This window comes from Syngnathus scovelli, chromosome 10, assembly GCF_024217435.2.
Source record: "Syngnathus scovelli strain Florida chromosome 10, RoL_Ssco_1.2, whole genome shotgun sequence".
Classification (NCBI taxonomy): domain Eukaryota; kingdom Metazoa; phylum Chordata; class Actinopteri; order Syngnathiformes; family Syngnathidae; genus Syngnathus; species Syngnathus scovelli.
The window spans coordinates 7,837,978-7,863,636 of NC_090856.1; the positions used below are offsets into that span (position 1 = coordinate 7,837,978).

At 38.2% G+C, this 25,659-nt stretch overlaps 2 protein-coding genes across 5 annotated transcripts; both read left to right on the plus strand.

Annotated features, from left to right (window-relative positions):
* The first annotated feature begins 1,059 nt into the window (after positions 1–1,059).
* On the plus strand, positions 1,060–3,303 carry LOC125972376 (sulfotransferase 1 family member D1-like). The gene is made up of 7 exons (XM_049726035.1): positions 1,060–1,322; positions 1,519–1,647; positions 1,776–1,873; positions 2,006–2,132; positions 2,200–2,294; positions 2,805–2,985; positions 3,123–3,303. Exons 1-7 carry the CDS (start codon positions 1,172–1,174, stop codon positions 3,233–3,235), a joined length of 894 nt encoding a protein of 297 aa, XP_049581992.1. The 5' UTR covers positions 1,060–1,171; the 3' UTR covers positions 3,236–3,303.
* A 2,066-nt stretch (positions 3,304–5,369) lies between these two features.
* atp13a3 (ATPase 13A3) lies at positions 5,370–25,260 on the plus strand. Of its 4 annotated transcripts, none has more exons than XM_049716895.1 (34): positions 5,370–5,592; positions 9,084–9,171; positions 9,954–10,040; positions 10,131–10,304; positions 10,590–10,817; positions 10,914–10,984; positions 11,081–11,164; positions 11,430–11,499; positions 11,632–11,766; positions 12,164–12,236; positions 12,512–12,643; positions 12,730–12,912; positions 13,060–13,217; positions 13,486–13,674; positions 13,945–14,006; positions 14,186–14,336; positions 14,675–14,791; positions 14,964–14,981; positions 15,145–15,298; positions 15,430–15,550; positions 15,752–15,876; positions 16,028–16,188; positions 16,387–16,506; positions 16,586–16,665; positions 16,742–16,784; positions 16,873–16,982; positions 17,079–17,175; positions 17,425–17,497; positions 17,571–17,748; positions 17,971–18,149; positions 18,236–18,324; positions 18,408–18,488; positions 19,057–19,140; positions 21,298–25,260. In XM_049716895.1, the coding sequence occupies exons 3-34, from the start codon at positions 9,990–9,992 to the stop codon at positions 21,487–21,489; spliced, it is 3,783 nt and encodes a 1,260-aa protein (XP_049572852.1). In that variant the 5' UTR covers positions 5,370–5,592; positions 9,084–9,171; positions 9,954–9,989; the 3' UTR covers positions 21,490–25,260. The 4 variants fall into 4 exon arrangements, with proteins under 4 accessions (XP_049572852.1, XP_049572851.1, XP_049572870.1 ...); XM_049716894.1 differs by having other exon boundaries at positions 9,084–9,157; XM_049716913.1 differs by lacking the exon at positions 21,298–25,260 and adding an exon at positions 19,763–19,920 and having other exon boundaries at positions 9,084–9,157.
* The last annotated feature ends 399 nt before the right edge of the window (positions 25,261–25,659 follow it).

Genomic DNA, 25,659 nt, shown 5'->3' on the forward strand with positions numbered 1-25,659 from the left:
TTCTGAAATCACGATACTGAGACCTTTCAATAATTAAGGTAGCTATATCTGGAATTGCTAAAGCTCAATTGCTGTTCTTGACATTTACCGTAATTTCCGGACTATAAGCCGTGACTTTTTTCCAAAATTTTGAACCCTGCGGCTTATAGTCAGGTGCGGCTTATATAAAAGATTTTTTTCGTGATTTTTGTGATGACTTGATCACTTTTATACACTCGTAAAAAGGCTGTGGACCACTGTTGTGCGGTATCTTGAAGAAAACAACAAAAATACTATTTTAAAACACTACTATGGCTGCTGCTTATTCTGGCTGTGTTGTTTGTGACTTTTATGAGCTTTAGTAGGAATGCACGCTAGGTGAACTGCGTCAAAAGGCTCTAAACCCTTTCTCTTACTCCGCCATGTGACTCAGAGATTACACAAAGCAGTGGCGCTGTTTGGACCATCTGCATTGTATTGAAACCCAATCAATCAGCATTTAAATTAAATTCTTCTGACATTTTGCTCACCAAAAACAAGTTGTAATGAATGTGAACTTTTAATGCATTTCATTCAGAAGGTTACTTTGAACCCTGAGGCTTAAATGGCGGCGCGGCATATTTATGGATTTTTACGGCTTTCTGTGTACTGTCTTTCTTTGTAAAAAACTCATGTGCACGTGCGGCTTATAGTCCGGTGCGGCTTATGTAAGGAAAAAACTAAAATATCCCTGAATTTTAGCTGGTGCGGCTTATAGTCCGGTGCGGCTTATAGTCCGGAAATTACGGTATCTTCTTGTGATGTTGCTGAAAAATCCTGTGTTCTGCTGATTAATAAAGAACAAATTCTAGAACGCATTTCTGATGAAAGAAGCATGTCTACTTTTAGGGTACTAAGACCCTTTTCTCGGAAGGAGTTGGTGAGTTAATTTACTGTTAGGATCAACAGGGAAGAAAAACCCCTTAGGCTTCATTACATCCTGCTTTGGGTGTGTGTTGTTGACACGGAGCACGAGATCTTGTTACCTTACATTCAAAATCAGCAAGAGCTGCAAGGCAAAATGTTCATTATAAAAGAAAAATGATCTGAGTCTTACAGTTGGTGAGAAGAAAGATCATAAAACAGAACTACGCCTTGAGAATTCAATCAAGTTTTTGTTCATTGTTCCATAAAACGTTGCAACCTCTCAGTCATGTCGGAAAACAGGAAGGTCGTCCACCGCAGTACTGCTGTCATGGCAAAAGGAATTCTACTTCCAGACTACACGGCCTCAAACATTGAGGCCGTCTGTGCTTTCCGTCCTGATCCATCGGACTTCCTTATCGCATCCTATCCTAAATCAGGTTATATAACTTTCATCTTTCTTGGTGTGGTACTGATAAAATATTTTTGGCTTATGTTCAATTTCTGATGGAATTAAGTAAAGCTACTGTGAAAGATGACTTGTAGTAGGATTGTTTAACTCTCTTCAAATGTAGATATTTAGTTTCACTATACAGGGACTTTGAGTAATGTATTTTTATCAATTTGACTGATAAGGGACGAGTTGGATCCTGGAAATAGTTGATCTGCTTCTTCATAACGGAGATGCTGAAATCTGCAGACGAGCATCATTGTCAGTACGAGCGCCTTTCTTTGAGATGTCCGATCGACTTGGATGCCAGTCAGGTATGTAGAGACCATTTAGATCTCTTTAGATTTTGCAGAAAATTGAAGTGAATGTAGGACACAGTTTCAAGTAGAACAACTAATCTATACTGTACACTGAGATGAAGATGTTTTCTGTAACCCATCAGGTCTTGATATGCTGAAAGAAATGAATCCCCCAAGAATCATTAAGACACATCTGCCATTTCAGCTGATTCCATCAGGGTTTTGGGAAAACAAGTGCAAAGTAAGTTGGTGCACCTGCACAGATGACAACGCAGAACCATGGACGGACAGACAGATGGACGGACGGACAGACAGACACAGACACTTTTTGAGCCCCAGGGAGAAAATTGAATTATTGTGATCTTTCTTAAAGACAATCTACATCACACGCAATGCTAAGGACACCGTGGTAAGCTACTACCAATTTCAACAAATGAATTTAAGCAGCCCTGATCCTGGATCGTGGGAGGGCTATTTACAAAGATTTATGCATGGAAGATGTAAGTACGAATATCTTATAAGGACTATTTGATGATTGTAATGGGTCATTGAATATTATCGCTGCAGGCCTATATGGCCCCTGGTACGATCATGTGAAAGGATACTGGGAGGAGCGAAAAAAGAGGAACATCCTTTACCTCTTCTATGAAGACATGAAAGAGGTACTGATTTATTAAGGTCTCCCAATGCCTTTATCATGAATATTTTTTGGGGTGCGAGTTGTTAATAAACAGCTAATGTTACTCATCATACAGTGTTTCCACACAACAGTGTTATAGTGGGGTCAGCCATGGTGGTCCACTCCGACAGGAATGGCCTGTAGGATTTTTGGGTGCTAGATGAGTTGGTAAGGTTGCAGGTCCAATTGTTTGGTGGGTTTTATTTTCCAGGAAGCATGGGCTTGTATCTCGAGCCTCTATTGATTACTAGTACTGCGTTAAGAGCTAAGTCAGGTATTATGCCTTTCTGGACTTTCCACTTTCTTGATGGAAGGAGATTCCTGAGCGTCTTACAAGTCTTGACATAAACAATGGAGTAATTTTGTATGCAAAACAGGATTACAATAGTTTGGGATTTTTTTATTATAGTTCCTTGTGACTCTTTTGTTTATTATTTTTTCCTCAAATTCGGTTTTCAATTTTGTCTCTTTTCCACTTTATTCACCCTCCCAGAATCTCTGCCGTGAAGTGACACGAATCATGAGGTACCTGGACTTGTCCCTCTCTGATGATGTAATCAACCGCATTGTGGAGCTGACCACCTTCAACAACATGAAGGAGAATCCAATGGCAAACTACACCTTCGTTCCTAAGGAGATTTTTGATACTTCTATCTCCTGCTACATGAGAAAGGGTCATTCACCACTCAACTAAACCAAATTTTATACTAGCATTCAAACAATAACCATCTATTTTCTCAAAGCTGTTCAGTTTACTTCACATTTGTCAGCATAATTTAACGAACTATTGTGTCTGTTTTATCCTCAACAGGAGAGGTTGGTGATTGGAAAAACCATTTTACCCCTCAGCAGTCAGCCGAGTTTGATAAGGTCTACGAGACCAAAATGAAGGACGTCAACATTCCGTTCAGAACAGAGTTGTAATGGATTTGCAGCATTTCAATTGACTCTAGTTAGCTGGAGTTAAACAATAAAGTCTCTAAATGTCATTGCCTATGCAATCCAATTTGCTTGTTTCAATGTTGATCTATTAAAATAAAGAATGGGTGGTTTGACAAGCAGGTTCATAGTCACACCCAGACAAACAACTACAGATTCTTGGGAAAGTGAAGTACCAACAAGTCTAAATTTTGCTCCCTCGAGGGGAAATTAGTTAATTTGCACGAACAACTATCAAAGGAACCATTTGCATGCGTTTTATGTGATAATCCTTTCATATTGCCTATTAGTTTCATTTCGTGTTGTGACTTGTCTGGGCTATCAAAACTGTCAGGTATGGGAATGTGTGACTTGATAAGAGGCAGGCAGTGTTCCACGATCCTTTCCATCATCTGCATCCTCCACACCCTTTATTACATCAACCGTGCACTTTTGATTATTTGATTATAGAACAATGCAATGATTAGATAAACTTTACAGTGCACATTTGTATGTGTCCTTGAATGACTATCAAAGACAAATGTTGCCCTGAAGCATTGTTTTTGCAAATTTACGTGTGGGTGGATGCAAAGTCCAAATGAATTAATAAACCCCGCAAGTATAACAGATTATTTCGGTTAAATTATTTATTTTTAATTTAATCCATTTAAAATTATGTTGTTAAAAATAAATTTCTCCTAAAGAAGGCTTCCATGGTTGACTTTATATTCATTAACATTTTTTTGCCTGATGAAGACAAAAGAGGGAATTGTTTTGAATTTCTTTTAAGAATATTTATTGTATGTAAAGATTTAGTTTTGCATCAATACTTTTTACTTGTATTTTAAACATGATACTACCATACCAGTATCTGGTTAGCGAACTACCCCATTTATTCCAGTGCTTCATGTGCTTGATCCAGTTTTGTATGTGTTTGTATTCAGTTGACGCAGACTGATGTCATCATAAAGCTGAGTTGGCATATCTATCTCTGGGCCTCCTCTGGCCCCTGTCAAGATCAGGTGCCAAAAGAAAACAAACTGTGTCCCAAATAAAAAGATGGAATCTAGTTTACAGAGGGGATGGCGGACATGGATTAGGACCTCAAGCAGCAGTTTGCAAAGGCCCTTTGTGTTGTTCTTGGCCCGTACGTCAGCAATCACCTTACTTGCCGAAGGCATGGCCAACGCCATTTTGTCTGAGCCCTTATTTTGTCTATTCTGCACATTTTTCAACCGCTTTAGAAGCAAGAAATGCAAAAAATGCTGCGTAGTTGCCAAACATTAGAAGACAATAAGAGTTAAAGAACTTTATTAACTAGCTGTAAACAGTTTAAATGTGAAGAGTGTATTGAATTCAATAATCTTGAATTGTTTGGGAACTTTGTTGAGTTAAAATGTTAAAAATATTATACAAGCCCCCATTCCAATAAAGCTGTGTGTAAAATAAAAAACTGAATACAATGATTTGCAAATTCATATTCATCTGAATACAGTACAAAGACAAGATATTTCATCTTCAAACAAGAGGATCAAAACGAATCGAAGCGTTTTCATCCCGAAACCATATCAAATAATATTTGGTTATCATATAAAAGGGTGGCGCACTGGTTAGCACGTCCACCTCACAGTTAGGGGGGGTGCGGGTTCAATTCCACCTCCGGCCCTCCCTGTGTGGAGTTTGCATGTTCTCCCTGTGCCTGCGTGGGTTTACTCCGGGCACTCCAGTTTCCTCCCACTTCCCAAAAACATGCTTGGTAGGCTGATTGAGCACTCCAAATTGCCCCTAGGTGTGGACGCCCGCGACCCTCATGGGAACAAGCAGTATAGAAAATGGATGGATGGGTTATCAAATAATAATGGGAAAATGCTTTCATAATGTGAAATAAAATCTAATCTGATTAGTCAATTAACGGAATAATGAACAGGATGTAGAAATTGCATGTAAACGTGGACAATATTTTGATGTTAATCAGTCAAGACGGAATTATATTCATAATTCACTCAATAATAATAATAATAATAATAATAATAATGATAATAATAATAATAACATTAAAAATTCATTGCCAGGTTGCCCGCGTGTTTCTAAACGCTCTACTGTGACGTCATATACGTCACGTCCTGTCGTTAGACGCACAGCCGGTTCAGGCCAGTTCACAAGGCGCAAAAGTAGAGTGTCTCGCCGAGCCGATCCGAGCTGTCAACACAGCACCCCCTGCTTCTCCACGGACATTGTGTCCACGCAACAATTTCCTCTCACATAGCTACATCTCTTGTTCAACTACGTTCCCCCCAAGATAACAGCTGCTCTTACCTCACGATGACTCGAAGGTGATCTTCAGCGAGTCCCGGTGGTTCTGGGTAAGTGGCAGCGATACCCCTGTCATTTTGACACATGTGTGCCAGTCGGCGTTTAGCTTCTGCTAAACGCTAAAAGCTCGCTACCGCAAGTTAGAGCTCACCGTGACAGCGACACGAGGATGGTAAACCACTAGATCAAGCCTATGGGTAATATTTAAGGTAGTGACATGATCGGTGTTGTAGTATACAACCTGTTTTGGGTGGTAGATCAACAGTCTGTCTTGGCCAACGTTAGCCAGCTAGCTCGCTAACATAGCGCAGTCTTTCGCCCCCTTTTAAAAGCCCTTTCTGCTCGTCTCATGCTTGTGCTAAATTCTGTCAATGCTTGTATTTGGCTTATTTCTTCTTGGTGTTTGGAATGTCCTCAACGTGAAATCACTTGACCAACGCAACGGCAAGATTCAAAGGCTTCGACTATCATCAAAGATAATTGAAGTTTCAGTGGTTTATTAATCTTTACAGTTTACGTCACGGGATGAATGAAGTAGATACTTGTTCTCAAAACAAAATCAAGATATCATTAACCTGCAAGCATAATTACCTAAATCATTTTGAACTTAATGTCAAAATAACTATAAAACATATTCAAATATGTTTGATTTTAAAATAAATGTACTTTTTTACGTTTTTCTGACCCGCAAAGTTTGAATTGTAGCAACTGGATTCTTTTGAAAATGCTAAATATGAATTAGACAATTATTTTTGTACAAGTAGTAATAATAACAGTCTGTTTAAATCACTGAGTGTGGCAGGAGTGGTCAATACATCCTGACAACACTCTAAAATTTGAATTTTTTTTTAAATTTGTGACATGGGATTTTTTTAGGCGTTTGAAGTCATCATCCCATTTTTTAAAATAAAATTTTACAAAGACAGCAGCTACTTGTGACATTGCTAATAATATTAAGGGAAGTGTTTCCCCAGTTCTAATTACGTTTATGTTCACATAGATGCCATCAGGGTTTAAAAGATAAATTATACAAAGCAAAAAAAAAAAAAAAAAAAAGCAGAGGCGTAACAATCCAATAAAAATACTGCGCAATACAATATACATGTCTTGTTTTTTTGCACTGGGGAAAAGATCATTCAATTGAGTTGTAAAGTCGTGCAACAGCTGAGCAAATCATGCAGGCTGTGCAAGGTCAAAGTGGAGGCATGCCATAAGTGTAACAGAACTAGTACGACGCAAACCTTTGCTTCACATGACTGGCTTTTTTAATACGTAATCTCACAAACACAATCTATCTCTGCTATCTGTTTCCTTGTAGTGCAACCAGAGCACTAGATCAGCAGTGCGAAACATGACTGTGCACAAATCTGTAGTCTACTAGTGCAAACAAAACTAGCAACATTACTAGCTCAAATTAAGTACCAATCAGAGTTCACTCGCGCAAAATGACTGCAGCGTATTTGGTTGACGTTGATTTTTCTTTTTATGTTATGCCCGATCTGACTCGTTGAAGTCTTTTTTGACTCGTGCTCCTTTTTTTGTTTTTTTTATTTTTCTCTACGGTGTGATAGCAGAGATCTGTTGCGTCTGTGTCTGTAGTTTATTGAAAAGGCAAAATTATAAATTTCAATTGTAAATAAAAAATACAGACAGAGAGGTTATGTCGGCTTTGCCCTCGACAGGTTCCTAACGTGACCTTTTTGCAAAATTAATTGCTCACTTCTCCTTTATGGCAACATGCACTTTACACATGTTGCAACATTTGAGTATTATTACCAAGGGAATGTAGCATAGTTAATGTTTCATTTAAACTGCAGCTGCTGATGTGTTTAGCTAATGTTTAGAAGACCTGCTCGTCGACTTTGACGTTGCAATCTGGTGGTCATGATACCCAGATATCCAATTTGTAGTAATTTCCATAATTAAAAAGACAAATTCTATATCTTTAGGCATTTTAGAATTCCTGTGTAAACAAAAGCATTTGTGCGTTACTCTAATCATTGAGTCTGCAAAGGAAACTACTAAAAAAAATAGTTTTGTTATCATCCTTTGTGGTTATCTATTTGACCTATATATCTGCTGGAACATTACAATGTGTAAAATTCATGACGTACTCTCATAAAACTGTGTAACAGACACATTTGGTTTAGCCATATCATTAAGTAAGTCACACTTGCGCTTTTTTTGTTGAACCTGTCAATTGGTAAAACATTATCTACCTCACCTGCGTTTGTCTCAACAAATACAGGAGAAACCTTTTAGTCAGAAGTCAGGACAATACAATGAGAGAAACTTTTCAGTTTCACAGTCCCCATTTATGGAACAGCCTGTTGGAGAACCTTGAATGCAGAAGAGGATGTTCTTGATATTACAAACAGGCTTATGGAGAGTGCTGTCACTCACAAATTGCTTTGGAATTGATTATTACATCGATTAATCAGATAATCGCACCCTAACCAATTTCCCCATAACTTCAGTTAACTTTTTTTTCTTTTTTAAAAGTTGCTTTCCATCTGACTTCATCTTAGACTTCTTCCATTCACGAATCACACCCAGTTTGATATGTTTAATGAATCACTACCCCCAGTCTAAGTTAAATGTCAAACTGTATTTGATTCCACCACTAAGTTTATTACTTTATCAATCCAGTTAGGCATGGAGGAAGAAAGACATTTAAAATACGTCTGAGGATAAGATAACATTTATTCATTCAAAAACAAAGGGATTAGTTGATACATGGCATGGGGGAAAAAAAAAGCAAATCCAAACTGAAAGCAGGGGAGCCACAACTTTGAGCAAGCCGAAAAAGTGTGTCCATTTTTAGATGGCAAAGGTTGTTTAGTCTGTCAGGCAGAAAGGTAGGTGGTCATGGATTTTTAAATTTTTTCTTTTCTTTTGCTAAGGCCTGTCATGATAAACGACATGATTGGCCCTTGACGGGAGCAAAGCTTTGCTATTATGGCCCAAGAATAGGAGGGGAAGTGATAAAGAAAGCACATGGACTGAGCAGCATGATGATAACAAAATGCATTTTCCTCCAAATGCTTCCATGAATTATGGACTTTGTCATTATGTCATGGCTCATTGTTTCCCCTTTCCTTTTCGTGGCTCTGCTTAAAAACAGTACAGAAAGGTAGAGGTCTTTGTGTCAAATATACACAAAGTAATGCTTAGCACTGCTGAAAGAAATATTTTCGGACTTGCATGAAAAAAAACTCCTTTGCACGATTTTTAATCTCTGATGTGGATGCACTGAGAAGAAAACTAGTTTGTTGTTCCCCCACACACACTTTTACGGTGTAGGTTCAAATATTGCAACTCGCGAGCATCAGGCATATTCTTCATATTATTATTATCATCATATTATTATTCATATTCTTTGTGTACAGCGCAACGTGTATTATTTTGCACTGCACACTCATATTTCTTATCAGTTCTTATTTGTTTGTGTTTGTAATGGGTCCCCATTTAAAAACATTTCAATATACCTTAATTGTCATTTCCCTCAGGGTGATTTTTGTGACTTTATTTGTTCCTGTAGGGTTCCAGGTTGGTGTGGGAAGAGCAAGCTCATTGCAGGAGACCACCTGGGGCAGTTTGTCCTAGGCTCTCAAGGTAGAAGCAGGAAGGTGGTACATTTGTCTCTAGACCTTCTCTTAAACTGACACAAACATTAAGGTTTACAGTAGAACCTACTTAATGTTTTGATAATTCAGAAAGACACAAATGAACTTCTTTGTCCTAAAACTCACACCCTTGCTATTCTTCTTGCTCATGAGAGGTTGCGGCTTCTGATGTAGCATTTATTGTCTTTGTTTTTGACAGCAACCAATAAATTGTGCTAATCTTTGCTCCTGATCTCTTGGCTGCTAACACTACAGTTATTTATTTTGGCCTTTACAGTGCTCCTAATTTCTTCATCAGTTAGTGTTGTTTTCAATGATCTTTACATAATCAAAATCTGAAATGCATGCAAATAAAAATGCATATGGGGAAGTTACAAAAGATTTGTCCCTTGTCGGATAAAAAAAGTTGTATCTGAATCATAGATATCATTAGATGATTCAAGGGTTTAAAGTATGTGCTTTCCTAGTGCTAGCGGGCTTCTGTTGTCCAATACTCGGAAGGGTTTGGCCCAAAGCAAAATATTCCGCTGGCTGCCACACCGCCCACCCATGTAAAGTTGAGTTGATAAGATCAGCTATGGGTGGGTGAGGCAACAGTGGCCCTTTACGTACTTCAGGTCAGGCCTAGTTGGTGGAACTGGTGTATTTCTTACTGTGCCGTTTACTTCTCCTTCTATGGTTAATGAGGAACCTCAGTCTAGAAACAATAACTGCCCTTATATAATATATATAATGAGTAACCACAATAACTTAAACTGATTAGACAAATATTTTTTTCTCTGCAGTGACAAAGGAGGGTGCTTTGCATTCAGCTTTGAATCATGGAGAAGGAAGACCTAAAGGTCCTCAACAAGGGGGAAGATGAAGAGATGGTAAGTATCCTTCATTGATATGTCAAGCCTAAACGTGCAAATTGTTTCAAGTTTTTATATCATGCCTTTCTTTCTACTTCCACTTTGAAGGAGTTGCGAGGCTACCGATTGTGCCGCTGGCGACTGACACTGGTGGGTCTTGGGGTACTCTGTACGGGGGGCTTCCTACTCCTGCTGCTCTACTGGATGCCAGAGTGGTGCGTCAAGGCCACCTGCATCCCTACCACAGCCTGTGATGCCGAAGTGGTGTTGCTGCGTTCTACGGTTTGTAATTTTTTTTGCAAAAGATGGAGGCGTACAAAGGAGCATTGTTAATGTCACATCGGTGGGAAAAAATCCTAAAATGATCAGAGAAAAGGGCGATTGTACTTTAATTTATGTCCAGTGTTGTGTAAGTAAGTGAAAACTTACTTTGGACCAGACAGCGATAGGGTCAGAGAACATGAACAATTTATTATTGATTATCTGGATAGAAAATTGAGCAAAACTTTACAAACTTGCACACGCTGTAATTAGCTGCATATCGATAAAAGTTGTACTTTTAACTAGGATGAATTCCGGCGCTGGTTCCTGGCTAAGGTTCGAGTGATTCTAGCCCCAGGAAGCAACCCCTTCCACAACCTGGAGACCCAGACCACCTCCCCTTCCCCGTCCCCCCCTCCTTTTTCCTTCTCCTCTTCCTCTTCATCTTTAGCCAATGGAGACACTCACCACTCTTCTCATGGGATCCCCACTCAGGAGCTCATCAGAAGATATGCGGAATACCCACCCACCAAGGTAGGACAAAGCCTTGTCTTCTCTTTGCACTCCATTCATACACATATGTTACATTTGCTGCAAATGTCATACTCTCTACCCATTTCTGTCTTTCAGATACATTATTTTACCCTACACAGCACAAAATATTATTGGAATGATAGAGTGCAGAACTTTGAAGTTTTAACGTGAGTATTTTTCATTTGCATTTTTTGTTAAATAGACTTCTTTTTGACATGACTTATGTAGTCAGTTTTGTATACTGCTGTGACTTTGACCGACAGAGGCCTGGATGATCTCAATGTTACTGCTGCCATTCTCCACTCAGAGCACAGCAAAGGCCTAACCAGGAACCAGCAAGAGTACAGGTAATATCTGAATCACAAATATGCCTTTGCTGGTTATTTTAAGACCGACAGTGGGATGCCAAATGGAAAAAAAAAAAAAAAAAAAATTAACAATATCTTCTATTTTCTAAACACACCAAATAGCACGTGTATTATCTGAGTTTGGCCATGGGACTTTTGCAAGCTGAGTTGTGATTGGTCGTTACTTGAGCCCCCTGAGCAACTGATGTCGTTTTCAGTTAATAGCAAGTTCCAAAATGTTTTTTCATTTGTTTATATATTGTAGGAGACTGTTTTTTGGATTGAATGAAATTGAAGTGAAAGTGCCTTCTGTTTTCAAGCTGCTTATCAAAGAGGTAAGACCTATGAGGATGTTTTAATATTATTTCAGCTGTAAAAATGTCCAAATTCAGAATTGCAATTCTTATATTTTTTATCATTGTAGCACAAGTCTATCTAACGTCTTGTCACTTTCTCTTTGTCTATAGGTCCTAAATCCTTTCTATATCTTCCAACTCTTCAGTGTGATATTGTGGAGTGCCGACGAATATTACTATTATGCTATTGCCATTGTTATCATGTCCTTAATATCCATAGCTACCTCTCTATATACCATCAAAAAGGTAAGCTTGTGGAAATTTTATAACACAAAGAAACATTGTATCAAACTCAATCCAAGAACAAAGTGTGCTTGATTCAGGTTATGAAATATTGGACTTTGTCAACTAGCTTATCAAAGGCGAGGTAATCGGCAGAAAAGAAATAAGGCGAACTCTTAGTGCAGCCTCTAGCACAGTGATTCTAAAACTAGTTGGTCTGGTACCAAAAGTGATTTTGATTCATAATGAGCTTGGGATTTATCTCTTTTCAATGTTGCCATAAATTCCACTACTGGTGGGGTGGTTGCCGTCATACTTTTCACCATTGCGCTGAATATTTAGGGGTTCTGTACTTTTGTGGTTTAGATTTTTTTAATGAAAAGGCAATTTCAAACAAAGTTTTTCTCTCTCCATTCTCTAGCAATACGTCATGCTTCATGATATGGTGGCAGCTCACAGTATTGTACGTGTATCTGTATGCCGAGCCAATAATGGTTAGTATTTTAATTTTTTTTCCCCCCCAATATCTGCCGATAACTTTTGGCATTATTGGTAAAAGTTGTACTATTTGTGCTATAGAGACAAAATTAAATAACTTCTCAGCAATATCACAATATAGGGAGTGATGTTATACTAAAATGCAAAGTTCTACTTGTTTGAGACTGCTTCAGGTTCAGCTACCTGTCAATTACAGGTTATTCAGCCTATGGCTGTGACTAGGGATTATTTTCACATTTGATTAAACGGACATTTTTTTCTTTTATGGCAGATATTGAAGAAATTATGTCTACTGATTTGGTGCCTGGGGATGTAATCGTCATCCCCAGCAATGGGACCATTATGCCATGTGATGCCGTGCTGGTCAGCGGCACTTGCATTGTCAATGAAAGCATGCTTACAGGTCAGAAACAGAATTTGGCATTAAAAAAAAAAAAAACACTGGTCAAATCTAATGCCATGTGCTGATACCGGTCTACCCTTCCACAGGTGAAAGTGTTCCAGTGACAAAGACCAACCTTCCAAACCAGTTGCCAGGGGAGAGTGGCGATGAGGCTTTGAGTGCCTATAGCATAGAGGAGCATAAGCGACACACACTCTTCTGTGGAACTAATGTCATCCAGACACGTTTTTACACTGGTGAACTGGTCAAAGCTGTAGTAGTCCGCACAGGTAGGCGTGTGCCACCCTTAAATAGTAGTTTGATGAACCCACACTGCCTTTGACATGTTTTTAGTATTTTCAAGTCTAATTTGATAACTCAGAAGATAGTGTCCATTGACTTATTTGAAAGTATAACCTTCACCTTGTCTCACTTAGGCTTCAGCACAGCCAAAGGCCAGTTGGTACGCTCCATCCTATACCCCAAACCTACAGACTTCAAGCTGTACCGTGATGCCTACCTTTTTCTGTTGTGTCTGGTGGGCGTGGCTGGGATTGGCTTTGTCTACTCCATCGCCCTTAGCATCATGAACAAGGTAATCTTTGCCAAAATAAAGGTGGAGAGCTCTGGAACTTTTATCAAACAAAGACAACTATAGTTCTAAACATTCATATGACTACAGTTTTTTATAATATGGTAACAATGCTTGCCACAAAATTCATTTGTCCACAAAACTGTTTAGTTTACTAGACTAGTGTGGATATGTTAACACTTGAACTTCAATGACCCCTCTAAAAAAAGACCAGATACGTTATGTGCCAAGTACTAGTTGAGTTAAAAATGACTCATTTATGTCTTCCCAGGTGCCAGCCAAGACCATCATCATCGAATCCCTGGACATTATTACCATCACGGTTCCCCCGGCGCTGCCCGCAGCCATGACAACTGGTATTATGTATGCCCAACAACGCCTTAAAAAAATTGGCATTTTTTGCATCAGCCCTCAAAGGATTAATATTTGTGGGCAGATCAATCTGTTCTGCTTTGACAAGGTGAGTTACCAAGCTTATTTTTTTTTTCACGTTTTCTTTTCTTTAGGTAATGGGTTATTAAAATACCAAACTTGGACATTTTGCATAACAGTCATTTGGCAGCCAGGAATTCTCATCTAAATAATTATTTTATTGGATTTACTTATCTCTTGCTGCGGGTTATTAAAATGCTAAAGGTAGATGATTGTTTATCCCAATCATGTGCCATTATCTCTTGTGGGTTATTAAAATGTTAAAGGTAAATGATTGTGTACCTCAATCTTGTGCCAGACAGGAACTCTTACGGAAGACGGTTTAGACTTATGGGGAGTCCAAAGAGTAGAGAATGGAAGGTAAGGTCATACTATCCTGCATAAACTTATTTAAATATTGTATGGTGCCCTTCTGGTTATCTGCAATACATATTACATTAGTGATGGAGGAGATTATTGCTCTTGCTTATGATTCATGATAACAATACAGCATACATTCATTTATTAATTTGATCCTCCTTTATTTTTTACCTTTTCAGTTTCCTGCAATCAGATGAAAAAGCCTCCAAGGAAAATCTAGTAAAGTCCCAGTTTGTTGCCTGCATGGCCACATGCCATTCTCTTACCAAAATAGAGGGCCAGTTGTCTGGAGATCCACTGGACCTCAAAATGTTTGAGGCTACTGGTTGGGTAAGTTCAGTACTTGCAAAATGGTCTACAGAATGCCAGCCGTCCAGACATTTAATACTAGACACTTGGGCTCACACATTGTCCCCAAAATGACATGATGATGCCTAAGTGTAACATGATGTGGTGATCGTTGTTTGAATTAGAAGCATAGTTTATTATTGTATGATACGATAGGCAGAAATAATTAAGACTGTAAAAAACAAACATCCATTTGTCATTTTCTCTCAATTAGTTAATACTGGATAGCCTGCCGCAATCATGGCTTGAAACGTCTATAATTGCGAAATCAAGAGAAACATTGTCTAATCTAGATAATAAATTCCAATCTGTCCCGTTAGATCCTGGAGGAAGCCACTGAGGAAGAAACGGCTCTCCACAATCGCATCATGCCGACTGTGGTTAGACCCACAAAGCAGCTGTTGCCCTCACAGCCACCATTAGCAGAGCAGGACATGGTAAATAATGCAATTCCTTGAGGGATGGTTGTGAGCCCACAAAGTGTAGGAAATACAACACTACATTTAGGCTTGGTGGATCTGATAAAAATTTTCTCCTGAACATTCATTAAAAAAAACACCAAATTATTTTCTTTCTAATGACTGTTCTTCTGTCCTTTTCACATTCTAGGAACTTTATGACCTGCCTGTAAGTATTTTTTTTTTTTTTTGAGATATCAAATTCCTTCTTTTTGGCTTATTTCTCGTTTTCCTGGGAATTATTAACCTATAAAAATGTTTTATGACAGGAGTAAAATTTGTTTTAATCAACTTATAAAAAAGAATGCTAATCAGATTTGTTTTTTGTGTAGTCTCAATATGAGATAGGTATTGTGCGGCAGTTTCCATTTTCCTCTGCGCTCCAGAGGATGAGTGTGGTTGCTCGCCTGTTAGGGGAGAAACGTATGGATTCCTACATGAAGGGAGCACCAGAGGTGGTGGCTCGCCACTGCAAGACCGAAACAGGTGAGCTCTATTTAATTGACTATAGGTTGTCACTAGATTTTACCTTTCCTATAAAAAATAGTTTTTTATCTGATTGCTTTTGCGTAAATAGAAACAGCAATTCTCTTCATTTTCTCACTGTATCTTTATAGTGCCAGATAATTTTGCAGAGGTCTTGGAGGGTTACACCAAGCAAGGCTTCCGAGTAATAGCTTTGGCTCATCGTCGTCTTGAATCTAAACTCACGTGGCACAAGGTCCAGAATGTAAACAGGTATAGTGCCTTGGTAATTTTAACAAGTGGCGAATACAAATGTGTAATTTAGCCGGATTTGTATTGCACTGCTGAAAAACAAGTACAGTAATCAATAATCTTTATATATTGTATTTAGACACATAGCGCGTGATATTTTATTTTTTGAAGAAAACCATTTTTGCGACTGAGACAAAATATGTATATCTCTTCATAAACTAGAGATCACATCGAGACAAACATGGAGTTCCTGGGTTTAATAATCATGCAGAATAAGTTGAAAACCGAAACGCCGGCAGTTCTGCAAGATCTCCACAGAGCCAACATTCGTACTGTCATGGTTACGGGTAAGAATGAAGACCTATGCGGGTCACAACAGCAAAAAAAAAGGCAACAATGTGGTTTTATACATTTTTGTAATACATATGTATATTTATCACAAAGGTGACATGAAAATCAGGAGCCACTCCATTAATCTTAAAATGTTTACATTTTTAGGCGATAACATGCTGACAGCCATCTCTGTGGCTCGGGACTGTGGAATGATCCTTCCACAGGACACGGTCATTATTTCAGAAGCAATCCCTCCACATGATGGACAGACTGCCAGGATCACATGGAGGTGTGCAGACAAGCCAAGTATGGCAGCACATCTTGAGGTGAGATGACTGTAAAAACATGCATTAATGACCTGCTTAGTCAAATACAATTTTTTATTTTTTTATTTTTTGCTGTCAGATTTGAAGGTTCTATTCAAATGTTATTGCTTAAGGACTATCAAAAATGTAAAAAAAAAAAAAATGTTTTGATTATAAAAAAGCTGTGTAATGTTCGGCCGTGTTTAACTCCCTTTTTAGGATGTGAGCATCAGCCTGGATGATGTAAATGAGCCCAAACAACAAGAGCGTTACCATTTTGCCATGAACGGAAAGTCATTTGCAATCATCTCGGAGCATTTCCCAGACATGCTTCCAAAGGTGTGACTTCTTGCCAGAGGGACTACTATGTATTTGAAGACGATTAACTTCTAATAACCTTTGTATAATAATTTTAAAGTTGGTGCTACATGGAACAGTGTTTGCCAGAATGGCCCCGGATCAGAAAACCCAACTCATTGAGGCATTACAGGATGTGGAGTGAGTATAAAAATATTTGCATTAAACTCTGATGATAGTGTAAAATAAACTTTTCATTCTTCTGTCATTTTCTCAGATACTTTGTGGGAATGTGTGGAGATGGAGCAAACGACTGTGGAGTAAGTTGCATGCATTTTGAGTTAACAATAATAAACATACATTTTATTAAACCTAAATATTTGCCATTATGCTTTTTTTCCTCCTCAGGCGTTGAAAAGGGCTCATAGTGGCATCTCTTTGTCAGAGCTCGAAGCTTCTGTGGCCTCTCCATTCACCTCCAGAACGCCTAATATCTCATGTGTCCCAAGCCTCATCAGGTTGCTTTCCATATTTCAAATTAACTTTTACAGTTGCTTGACGTTTCTTTAATGTCTCGGATAGCAAACTAACAAGTGCTCTCTGGCTTTTTACAGGGAAGGCCGTGCTGCCCTCATCACCTCCTTTTGTGTATTCAAGTTCATGGCCCTTTACAGCATCATCCAATACATTAGTGTCACTCTCCTCTACTCCGTATGTAACGCTGTTCTGCTCACAATCGCCTGCCCATAGGCAGGGGTACTGCCAGGGACTACAGCCATGTTTAAGAACATAACACTGTGGTCCTACCACTTCAACACTGCAAATTAAAAATAGTATATTAGGTTAACCATGCAACCCTGTAGAATCCTCTTCTCTCGCTTAGAGTACCCCTGCCTGTGGGAGTCTTGGGAAAAGCTGTGAATAGTTTCCTAAAACACAAATGTTCTCCTTTCCACTCAGATTCTCAGTAACCTTGGAGATTTCCAGTTCCTTTTCATCGATATAGCCATCATCCTTGTCGTTGTCTTCACCAGTAAGTTTTGGAGAAAATGGGTTTAAGAAAGTAAAGAGTGGTGTTTATTGGTGGCTGATTTCTTCCTTTTCAGTGAGTCTGAACCCGGCATGGAAAGAACTAGTTGCACATCCTCCTCCATCGGGCCTGATCTCAGCGCCTCTGCTCTTATCTGTGCTAAGCCAGATACTCATCTGCTTTGGCTTCCAGATGGTTACTTTTTTTTGGGTCCAAATCCAGCCTTGGTACACCACCTGGACACCGCTTTCAGAGTGAGAACATGACAACACTCATGATCAGGGTGTATTTGGCAATTTTTTAAATAATATAATAACCACCGCTTTAATGTGCTGGAAAAAACTAAAAATATGTTGAAAGAGCTTGAAATTTGAATTGGTAAATGACATTGTGTTAATTGTTGAATGTATAAAACAATTACAAATGTACACATTTTCATATTTTAAGGATCAGTAGCCATCTCCTTGTTCTTTCAGTGCCTGCAACGCGTCTTCACACACAAATATGTCCAACCTCAATGAAACCGAAGTCGATGACCACAACATCCAAAATTATGAGAACACCAGCCTTTTCTATGTTTCCTGCTTCCAGTACCTTTTGGTTGCCATTGTCTTCTCAAAGGGCAAACCTTTTAGGCAACCAAGCTACAAGAATTGTACGGTTGTCACTTCTAAACAATCACTAATTGCAAATAGTTGGATATTTGCCTAACAGTATCTTTCCTTGATATGCTTCTTCCAGGGCGTTTTGTCGTGACTGCTTTGATTTTGTACACTTTCCTCCTCACCAACATGTTCTACCCTGTTGAAGCCATAGATGAATTTCTACAGGTAATAGTGTAAGAATTATCAGACTGCACAAATAAAAGGGGTTGCTTGTCTAAACTTTTTTTTTTTTTTTTTGGTCTTCACAGATTGTTTGTGTTCCTCGTGATTGGATACTAAAACTCGTGCTTGTCATCGTGGCCAACGCTGTCGTGTCAGTTGTGGTAGAGGTAAGACGCGTGAACCAATATGGTAACTACTGGTTGTTTTCTCATGTAGAGTTTTTTTTTCCCCCCTTCATGCAGTGTCCTCATTGTTGTCTCATTCCCTTGACAACAGGATCGTTCAATATGTTATAAAATGTAACTTATTCTTTTTTTTAGACTCCTGCTCGTATTTGCGCTTCAGTAGAATGGAATTATTCATTGCTCTTGAAGTGCATGACAATTAATGGATAGTCTATGAATTGTTGCTTTTGCTCAGTGGAGCAGTTTTTACCGAGCTTCCTAACACTTGGCTGCCTTCGCATACACGCCGTGCTTAGCATACTCCCGAGATCGTACTGTTTTGCTGACTACAATCAAACAAAAATAATTTGGCATAATCAAGAATTGCACTAATTGTCAATGTTTGTGAGCTAATACGCCTGCACAATTTCCTTTTGTTGTTGTTTTTGTCCAAAATGATGACTTAATTGCAAAAATTAAAAGATAAGGCCCTGCAAAGGAAAAATATTCAACACAACATGAAATCAAATTAGCCTCTCTGTAATTCTGTCCCCTGCCCACTGCGCCACAGACCTTCATCATTGACATCATCTTATGGAAGTTTGTGTTCAGCAGAGACAAGCAGGGCATCACTCCTGCTGCCCCACCACCACAGGTTGGAAAAAACTGACATCTCCTTTCCTAGCCCCTTTCATTTTCCGTCTGTGTGGTGTTCCCTCCCCCATTTTGGTTTGGCACATCATGATCAATAGTGATAACTTGGCAGTGGTCAACTTACCAAGACTTTTTTCCCCCCCTTGGACTTATAAATTCATACCCGCCTGCTCTCTCAGTCTGCTACCCTCCCGTTGCACCTTGCTAGCCTCAAAGCTCTACTTGCTGCATTTGTCTCTTCACTCCGTAGTACAAGTGCTTATCTAATTCTCTCAACAGTAAGTTACTGACCTCAGTGAAATGTGTTTGTAGAAGGCTAATCAATTTCTTCACCAATATGTTCATATTTGACTCCTTTGCTGAATATGTAAATATTTGCTGTGAAAATCTCATTTTATCTGTTATTCCATTTGCTTTGTTTTTTTAAGTTTTAAGGATTGCGTTGAACAAAAACTCATAGCAAACTCCTTTAAACTGCCATGCTCAATTTTGTTCTTAAGTGCATGCAAACCTGTTGTAGTCAAATAGTATGATGCTTATTGCCTAAAGCGTTACAAATGTATTAGAAGGGAAACAATACCCAAGAAATCATCGCTCTCTAACTTATGTGGAATGCGTTTTAGGTTGGTCCACACAATGAAAGAAGACGGAAGAATTAATTATACTTGCAACTGTTTCATTACAACCACATAAAGCTCGAAACATTTAAGAGACGGCCCCATTAAATGGATTGGGATAACTTTCTGATGTTAGCTGCAAGCTGTTCTCACCAGAAATATATATATTAAAAAAAAAAAAAAAAAAAGAAATGTAATTTTTTGTAGCGCATCTGTATATTGAGTTTCTCCTTTTGAATTGAAATGCTGAAACAGATTTACCGTAATTTTCGGACAATAAGTCGCACCGGAGTATAAATCGCACCAGCCATAAAATGCACAATACAGTGAAAAAAAACATAAGTCGCACTTTTGGGGCAAATTTATTTGTCAAAATCCAACACCAAGAACAGACATGAACCAGCAACAACAGGCTAAACGATATGGTATGCTAACGTGACATATACACAAACGAGGAGCTGAGAACGGGCCTGAGTAACATTCAGAGTTATTCAAATAAGTATTACATAAATAACACGTTTATCAAACCATCTGTGTCACTCCAATTCATTAAATCCATCGATCGTCCTTTATGTAAACAATGCCGCGTATGCGCCACATATGCGCCGCTGACGTCAGACTGGGAAGTTGCATTTCTAATTATTCTACAGACCCATATAACGATATATAAAGTATATTTCAAATAACTATCACATAACAACAATATTATCAAACCATCTGTATCACTCCTAATCATTAAATCCATCGATCAAATTCCTCGTCCTTTATGTCAACAACGCCGCGTGCACAGATCTAGTATACAACTATATTGTAATGTTAACAAAGTACCAGGAAACACATGGGTTTGGTAAACGGCTCTTTATTTAACAAGAGTTCAACGAGCCAACAACTACTGAACTGTAACGATAAAAACATATACAAGTTGCTCCACAAAATAAAATATATCAAATAACTATAACATAAATACGTTTTTCAAACCTTGTCACTCCAAATCATTAAATCCTTCAAACGTGGGGCCCTTCGTCATTTTCGTCATCCCGTGATGGAATCCTTTGTCCTTATGTAAACAACCGCCGCGCTGCTGACGTCACTTGCAGGTCAAATGTCAGTAATCCCTTGCTACATTGCGGTTCGTTTATCGCGGTTTCACTACATCACAGATTTTTGAATTTTGAAAATTTGTGAAAAAATTCACATAAGTCGCTCCTGAGTATAAGTCACCCCCCCACCCAAACTATGAAAAAAAAAACCGCGACTTATAGTCCGAAAGTTACGGTAAGTTCTTTTTTTTTTTCCTCCCCATACACCTGATCTTAAGAGGTGTACTTTAAGAGGTACATTTTGATCGTTTTGGGCAATATTTTCTCATAAGACTAAAGTATTCCTTGGAGAGTTGATGCATGCAAATGAGTATGTCTGTGTCTCCTATGATTGGAAATATTTTAGAAAAACTCCATAATGTATAACAGGATGAAATTCTCCCGTTTGATTTCATTTTCTGAAATTAATATTTTGTCTGTGTGGGCTTGTGGACATTTCAGAAAGGCTTTGAGCTGTTGGCAGCAGACAAGTGTCTGTGCTGCCCAGACAAGGTGACCCGCAAGGCTCGCTACATGCATCTAGCCCAGGAGCTCAGCATGGACCCTGACTGGCCCCCAAAACCAACCACGACTACTGAAGCCAAAGCCTGCCCTGAAAATGGTTCCTCTTATCAAATGAAGAGCATTTCCTAGCATCGATGAACACATTTCATACAGGAACTATCAGCAAAAAGTATGTTTGCACATTAACTTATTGAAGCGCTCACTTGATCTCTGCTTGTCACTGGTCTTGAGGATTGTATAATAATCTAGTTAAAAAAACAAATCAACCACTCAAACACATTTGAATGATGACATGACGTCTGCTTGAGCCACTTGTAGGCTGGGGTCTTCAGTCAATGAAATGAAATGAAATAATTTTACCCTCAAATTGGAAGTGAAGCTTGGCAAAATGGTTAGATTTTGTTTCCAGTTAATATTTTGAGATTCATATGCATATATTGGAAACCTAATTGTATTTTTAACGATTGCAGGCAATTGCTGTATTAAGTTTCAGACTATGAAAGCGCCCGGTGAAATATTGGAATCGTGGAATTATATTTCATGACAAAAGGTAATTAAGTGTAGACTACTGGAGAGCCTTTTCCCACCCATTCCATCACCTGCTTTGAACTGTAGAGTTCACTTTTGTTATAGATTTGTCACTCCGTTTTTCTTTGTGGGGCATTTATTTATTAAGTGGGTTGCATGACTGGCTGTTGGTGGTCTGCTGCATGTCCTGCTTGCTACTGTGTCGTAGTCACTAACAAGCCTGTGCAGTCAATGTTACATTTTAAAAAGGGTATCCACAATTTCGATACACTTCCATTTTGCTTTTCTCGGGTATCATTTGGATAGATGGCTATCTGCTTTTGTCATCTTAGACTTCACAATTTCTGTAAACGGATTGTATCATTTTCCCCATGTCATGCTAAGTGACATTGAAATCGCCGCCTGCAAAGTTTGCCTGGAACCGGCTGCTGTTCACTCCAATGCACACTTGCCCGGATGCTTTCTCTACCTTTGCGCAAATGCCACCTCTAGGAGTTTGGTGTTTTCATCAGTGATGGTCGTAGCAGAAGACCTTACACTGTGTGGTTTGTCGAGAACAAATTCTGTTTTGAAAAACGTTGTCTGGATTTAGTTATACTAAGTGCCGGAGGGGTATTAATGGCCATTAAACTTTTCTGAGAAGCACAGAACTGCAGTCGGGGAGTAAAAATAAATTTGAGGTGTATCACTGGACAAAGGAATGCTAGTAGAAAAACTACAAAACCCAAGACATTAAATACTGATGGCGTCACATCTCTCTGAATGATACCTGGAACTAAATACAAAAACCATTTGTGACCCTATGTATTTGTTATTCTCAGTCCCGCTCTTTATTCATCCTTGCTAATAATTAAGTCAGTGTGAGGGCCTTTAAAAGCCAATTAAATATTGAATACATACAATACATCAATTTATATTGCACTTTCACAACAGATTTTGTCATAAAGCACAGTGAACACTGATTAATGACTTTCTGGACAGTAAGAGACTGACACAGTCTTTTATTGAAACCAGCAAGCGGTGGTAGTTGTGCAAACGACTGACAATTCGATGTCATGCCACCAACAACCAGCCTCTGAGACTGAAGTGATATCCCTAATTTTTTAACATGACTTTTGCTGTGCTGCTTCTCACCAGCCAAAGCATTTTGCTGCTGACAAGTGTGATCATAAATATAGTCTAAAGCTCAAAATATGTTGGCCTCTCAATGGCAAAATGTGGCCATGTAAAGATGTTCACGCTGCATGTTTGCGAGATGCTAAAATGCCTTTGCGCCATTACTACAAACAATGATAAAACTGTTCAGTTGTGCATTGGGAATGTTACTCCGAAGATAAACAGTTTTTTTGTTTTATGTTTTTTTTTTTTTTTTTTAACCTTACAAAAAGAAGCTTTGCTCAACCATGCAAAAAACTCTTCCCATGGAAGAATGATTAAAGGTGTGTAATGCATATGCATTCTGCATTTCATCAGCTCACTGCTTTGCTGCGTTGAAAGCAACACTGAATCCATTTGTCCACCACACAGAGGCTTTTATAAGGTCATGTAATATTTTCAGTGCACTTTTATTTTTAAATCAATGCTCCTTCCAAGACCTTTATCTCTGAATAAACGTACCATTTTGGAGGCAGTACTTTTTTATCTGGCCATCAGTGTAGTCAAATTAGCTGGCTATATAGGTATTTGTGGTTATATGTAGATTGTTGCATACCAAACCGGGTTGCACTTTATCAAATTCAAGGCGCTAATTATTTACGGAATACTAAGACTCTACTTTCTAGGCTCAAAAACAAGGACACAAAGCTGTAGAATGTAAGAAATAATTCTTTCTGAGGTTCACAGATGTCTACTTTTATTCATTTTGTTTCAGTGACCGACCCAAAGTAAGTCAATATACTCATGCAAAAGGGTTGTGAAAATGTCGCTGCTACCATACATTACGTGTAGCGGATGTACCTACTCAATTTTTGTCCAGTACAAGCAGCATGGCAAAGTTATGGAAAGTGATGACGATGCTAATGAAAGCCATTTTGACCAGTTCTGTTTTGATAAATTAATTATTTTGTTATGTATGCAATGTCACAGTAGTTGTGATTATTTTGCCTGCTTGCAAAATGATTTAGTAACCAGGCCAAACGTTTTGCTGGGGGGGACTTGATGTGCCCAAGCTTTTTAATATTTGCCACTTATGGCACAAATGTGTTGTTATGAAGACAGCAACATGCTACCGATACAAAGCTGTTATTGTTTCCAAACTTTTTTTTTTTTTATTAACCTTGATTGGTTATTTGAGAAATGGAATAAGATGCATAGACATTCTCTATGGTAACTCCATTTGAATTGACAATTATACGAAAAGTTGGATTATGTCTATTACAATTTGGGATGTGCATAAAAATCTGAATATGTGGTGATCGAAAAATATATAGGTTTTTGGACTATTAAGGGCTAGTGTTGTGGTACTTTTTTTATAGAATCAAGTAATTAATTTATACATTCTTTTATATTTATTTGTAGCTTCACTTTCATATCAAGTTGGATTCATTTGTACTTTTCCTCACTTGGGAATGAATCATGGGCATTTTCTATCAGTGTTGGGTTTAGTCATTTGAAAATTGGAACTAGATTGCTGCTATTGCTTGGATCAATATTTATCTGGGTTAGTTCTGTGATGTACACGATAAAGCAAATTTCTACTGTACAAGTATAAGAAACTGGGAAAGTGATAAATGATAATGATGTAATGAATTGACTCCCTCGCCACTGCTTTGTAACAATTTGTTTCAAAACTGTGCACCTTCATAATGAACATTTTAATTCTTATACCGAATGTCATTTTAATACCTTGCTGAGTGTAAATATTAACATTTCTTCTAGGCTACAAATTTGCCTTTTTTTTTTTAGGTGACTGCTATATTGAATTGCTGAATCTATGTTGAGATGTTGCTTTAACACAGGTACAATAATATGGTGACAGTAGGATTAGCTTCCTATTCTCATGTTTTGTTGACAAACGATTGAATGGCATTTGAGTCAGCCACTGAGTGTGTAGGCGCAGGTGGATGTTTCCTCAGGGGTATATGTGTATAACGAACAAAAGAATATGATCAAAATTGATACTCAAATGCAAAGAGGCATCTTTATTGCTGACCAACTATCAGCACTGCTAATTGGATCTGCTTTTATTGACTGCTTCTGCACATCAGTGATTGACTCATATTGAATATATTTTTCTATCAGCAGAGATGTACATTGTGTTGAAATGTTTCTACTCAATAATTTATTGTATATTTATGTTTTTCCTCCCTCCCCCTGGCAATTGTATTTTAGACTATTTTTTTGTTTGTTTCAATAAATGTTTTCAAACAATTATTTACATGGTACTGGTATGTTTTTGCCATTCAGTAATACAGTATAGAATATGAGACATTGATTACAGATAAATCATGGAGTAGAACTTTACAATCTCTGTGATGCAGAACATAAGATTGTGGTAAGTTTTTCCACAGATCACCTTGTCTTTACTAGAACGTGAAACCACATTCAGTCGGTTTTGACGGGCATCAATTTAGAAGTACAATAGTAAAATCTAGGTGCTTTTTAATTATGTCTATTAGAGTTTTTTATACTTATACTTTATACTATATTTAATTATTTGATGTCATTTTAAATTGATGAATTTGTAAATATTTAATATTTTATTTTGGGACACGTGAAGGTACGGAAGAGGATTAGGGCCACTGAAGAAACTATTCAGACTTTTAATTAAGT

Excerpts from the sequence above, each read along its gene's own strand:
- atp13a3 (XM_049716895.1), top strand. The coding sequence starts at position 9,990 with ATGGAGAAGGAAGACCTAAAGGTCCTCAACAAGGGGGAAGATGAAGAG. Across the intron at positions 16,666-16,741 it reads GAGGCATTACAGGATGTGGA|ATACTTTGTGGGAATGTGTG; the intron begins GTGAGTATAAAA and ends TCATTTTCTCAG. Across the intron at positions 17,749-17,970 it reads ACCTGGACACCGCTTTCAGA|TGCCTGCAACGCGTCTTCAC; the intron begins GTGAGAACATGA and ends TTGTTCTTTCAG.
- LOC125972376 (XM_049726035.1), top strand. The coding sequence starts at position 1,172 with ATGTCGGAAAACAGGAAGGTCGTCCACCGCAGTACTGCTGTCATGGCA. Across the intron at positions 1,648-1,775 it reads TCGACTTGGATGCCAGTCAG|GTCTTGATATGCTGAAAGAA; the intron begins GTATGTAGAGAC and ends GTAACCCATCAG. Across the intron at positions 2,986-3,122 it reads CTCCTGCTACATGAGAAAGG|GAGAGGTTGGTGATTGGAAA; the intron begins GTCATTCACCAC and ends TATCCTCAACAG.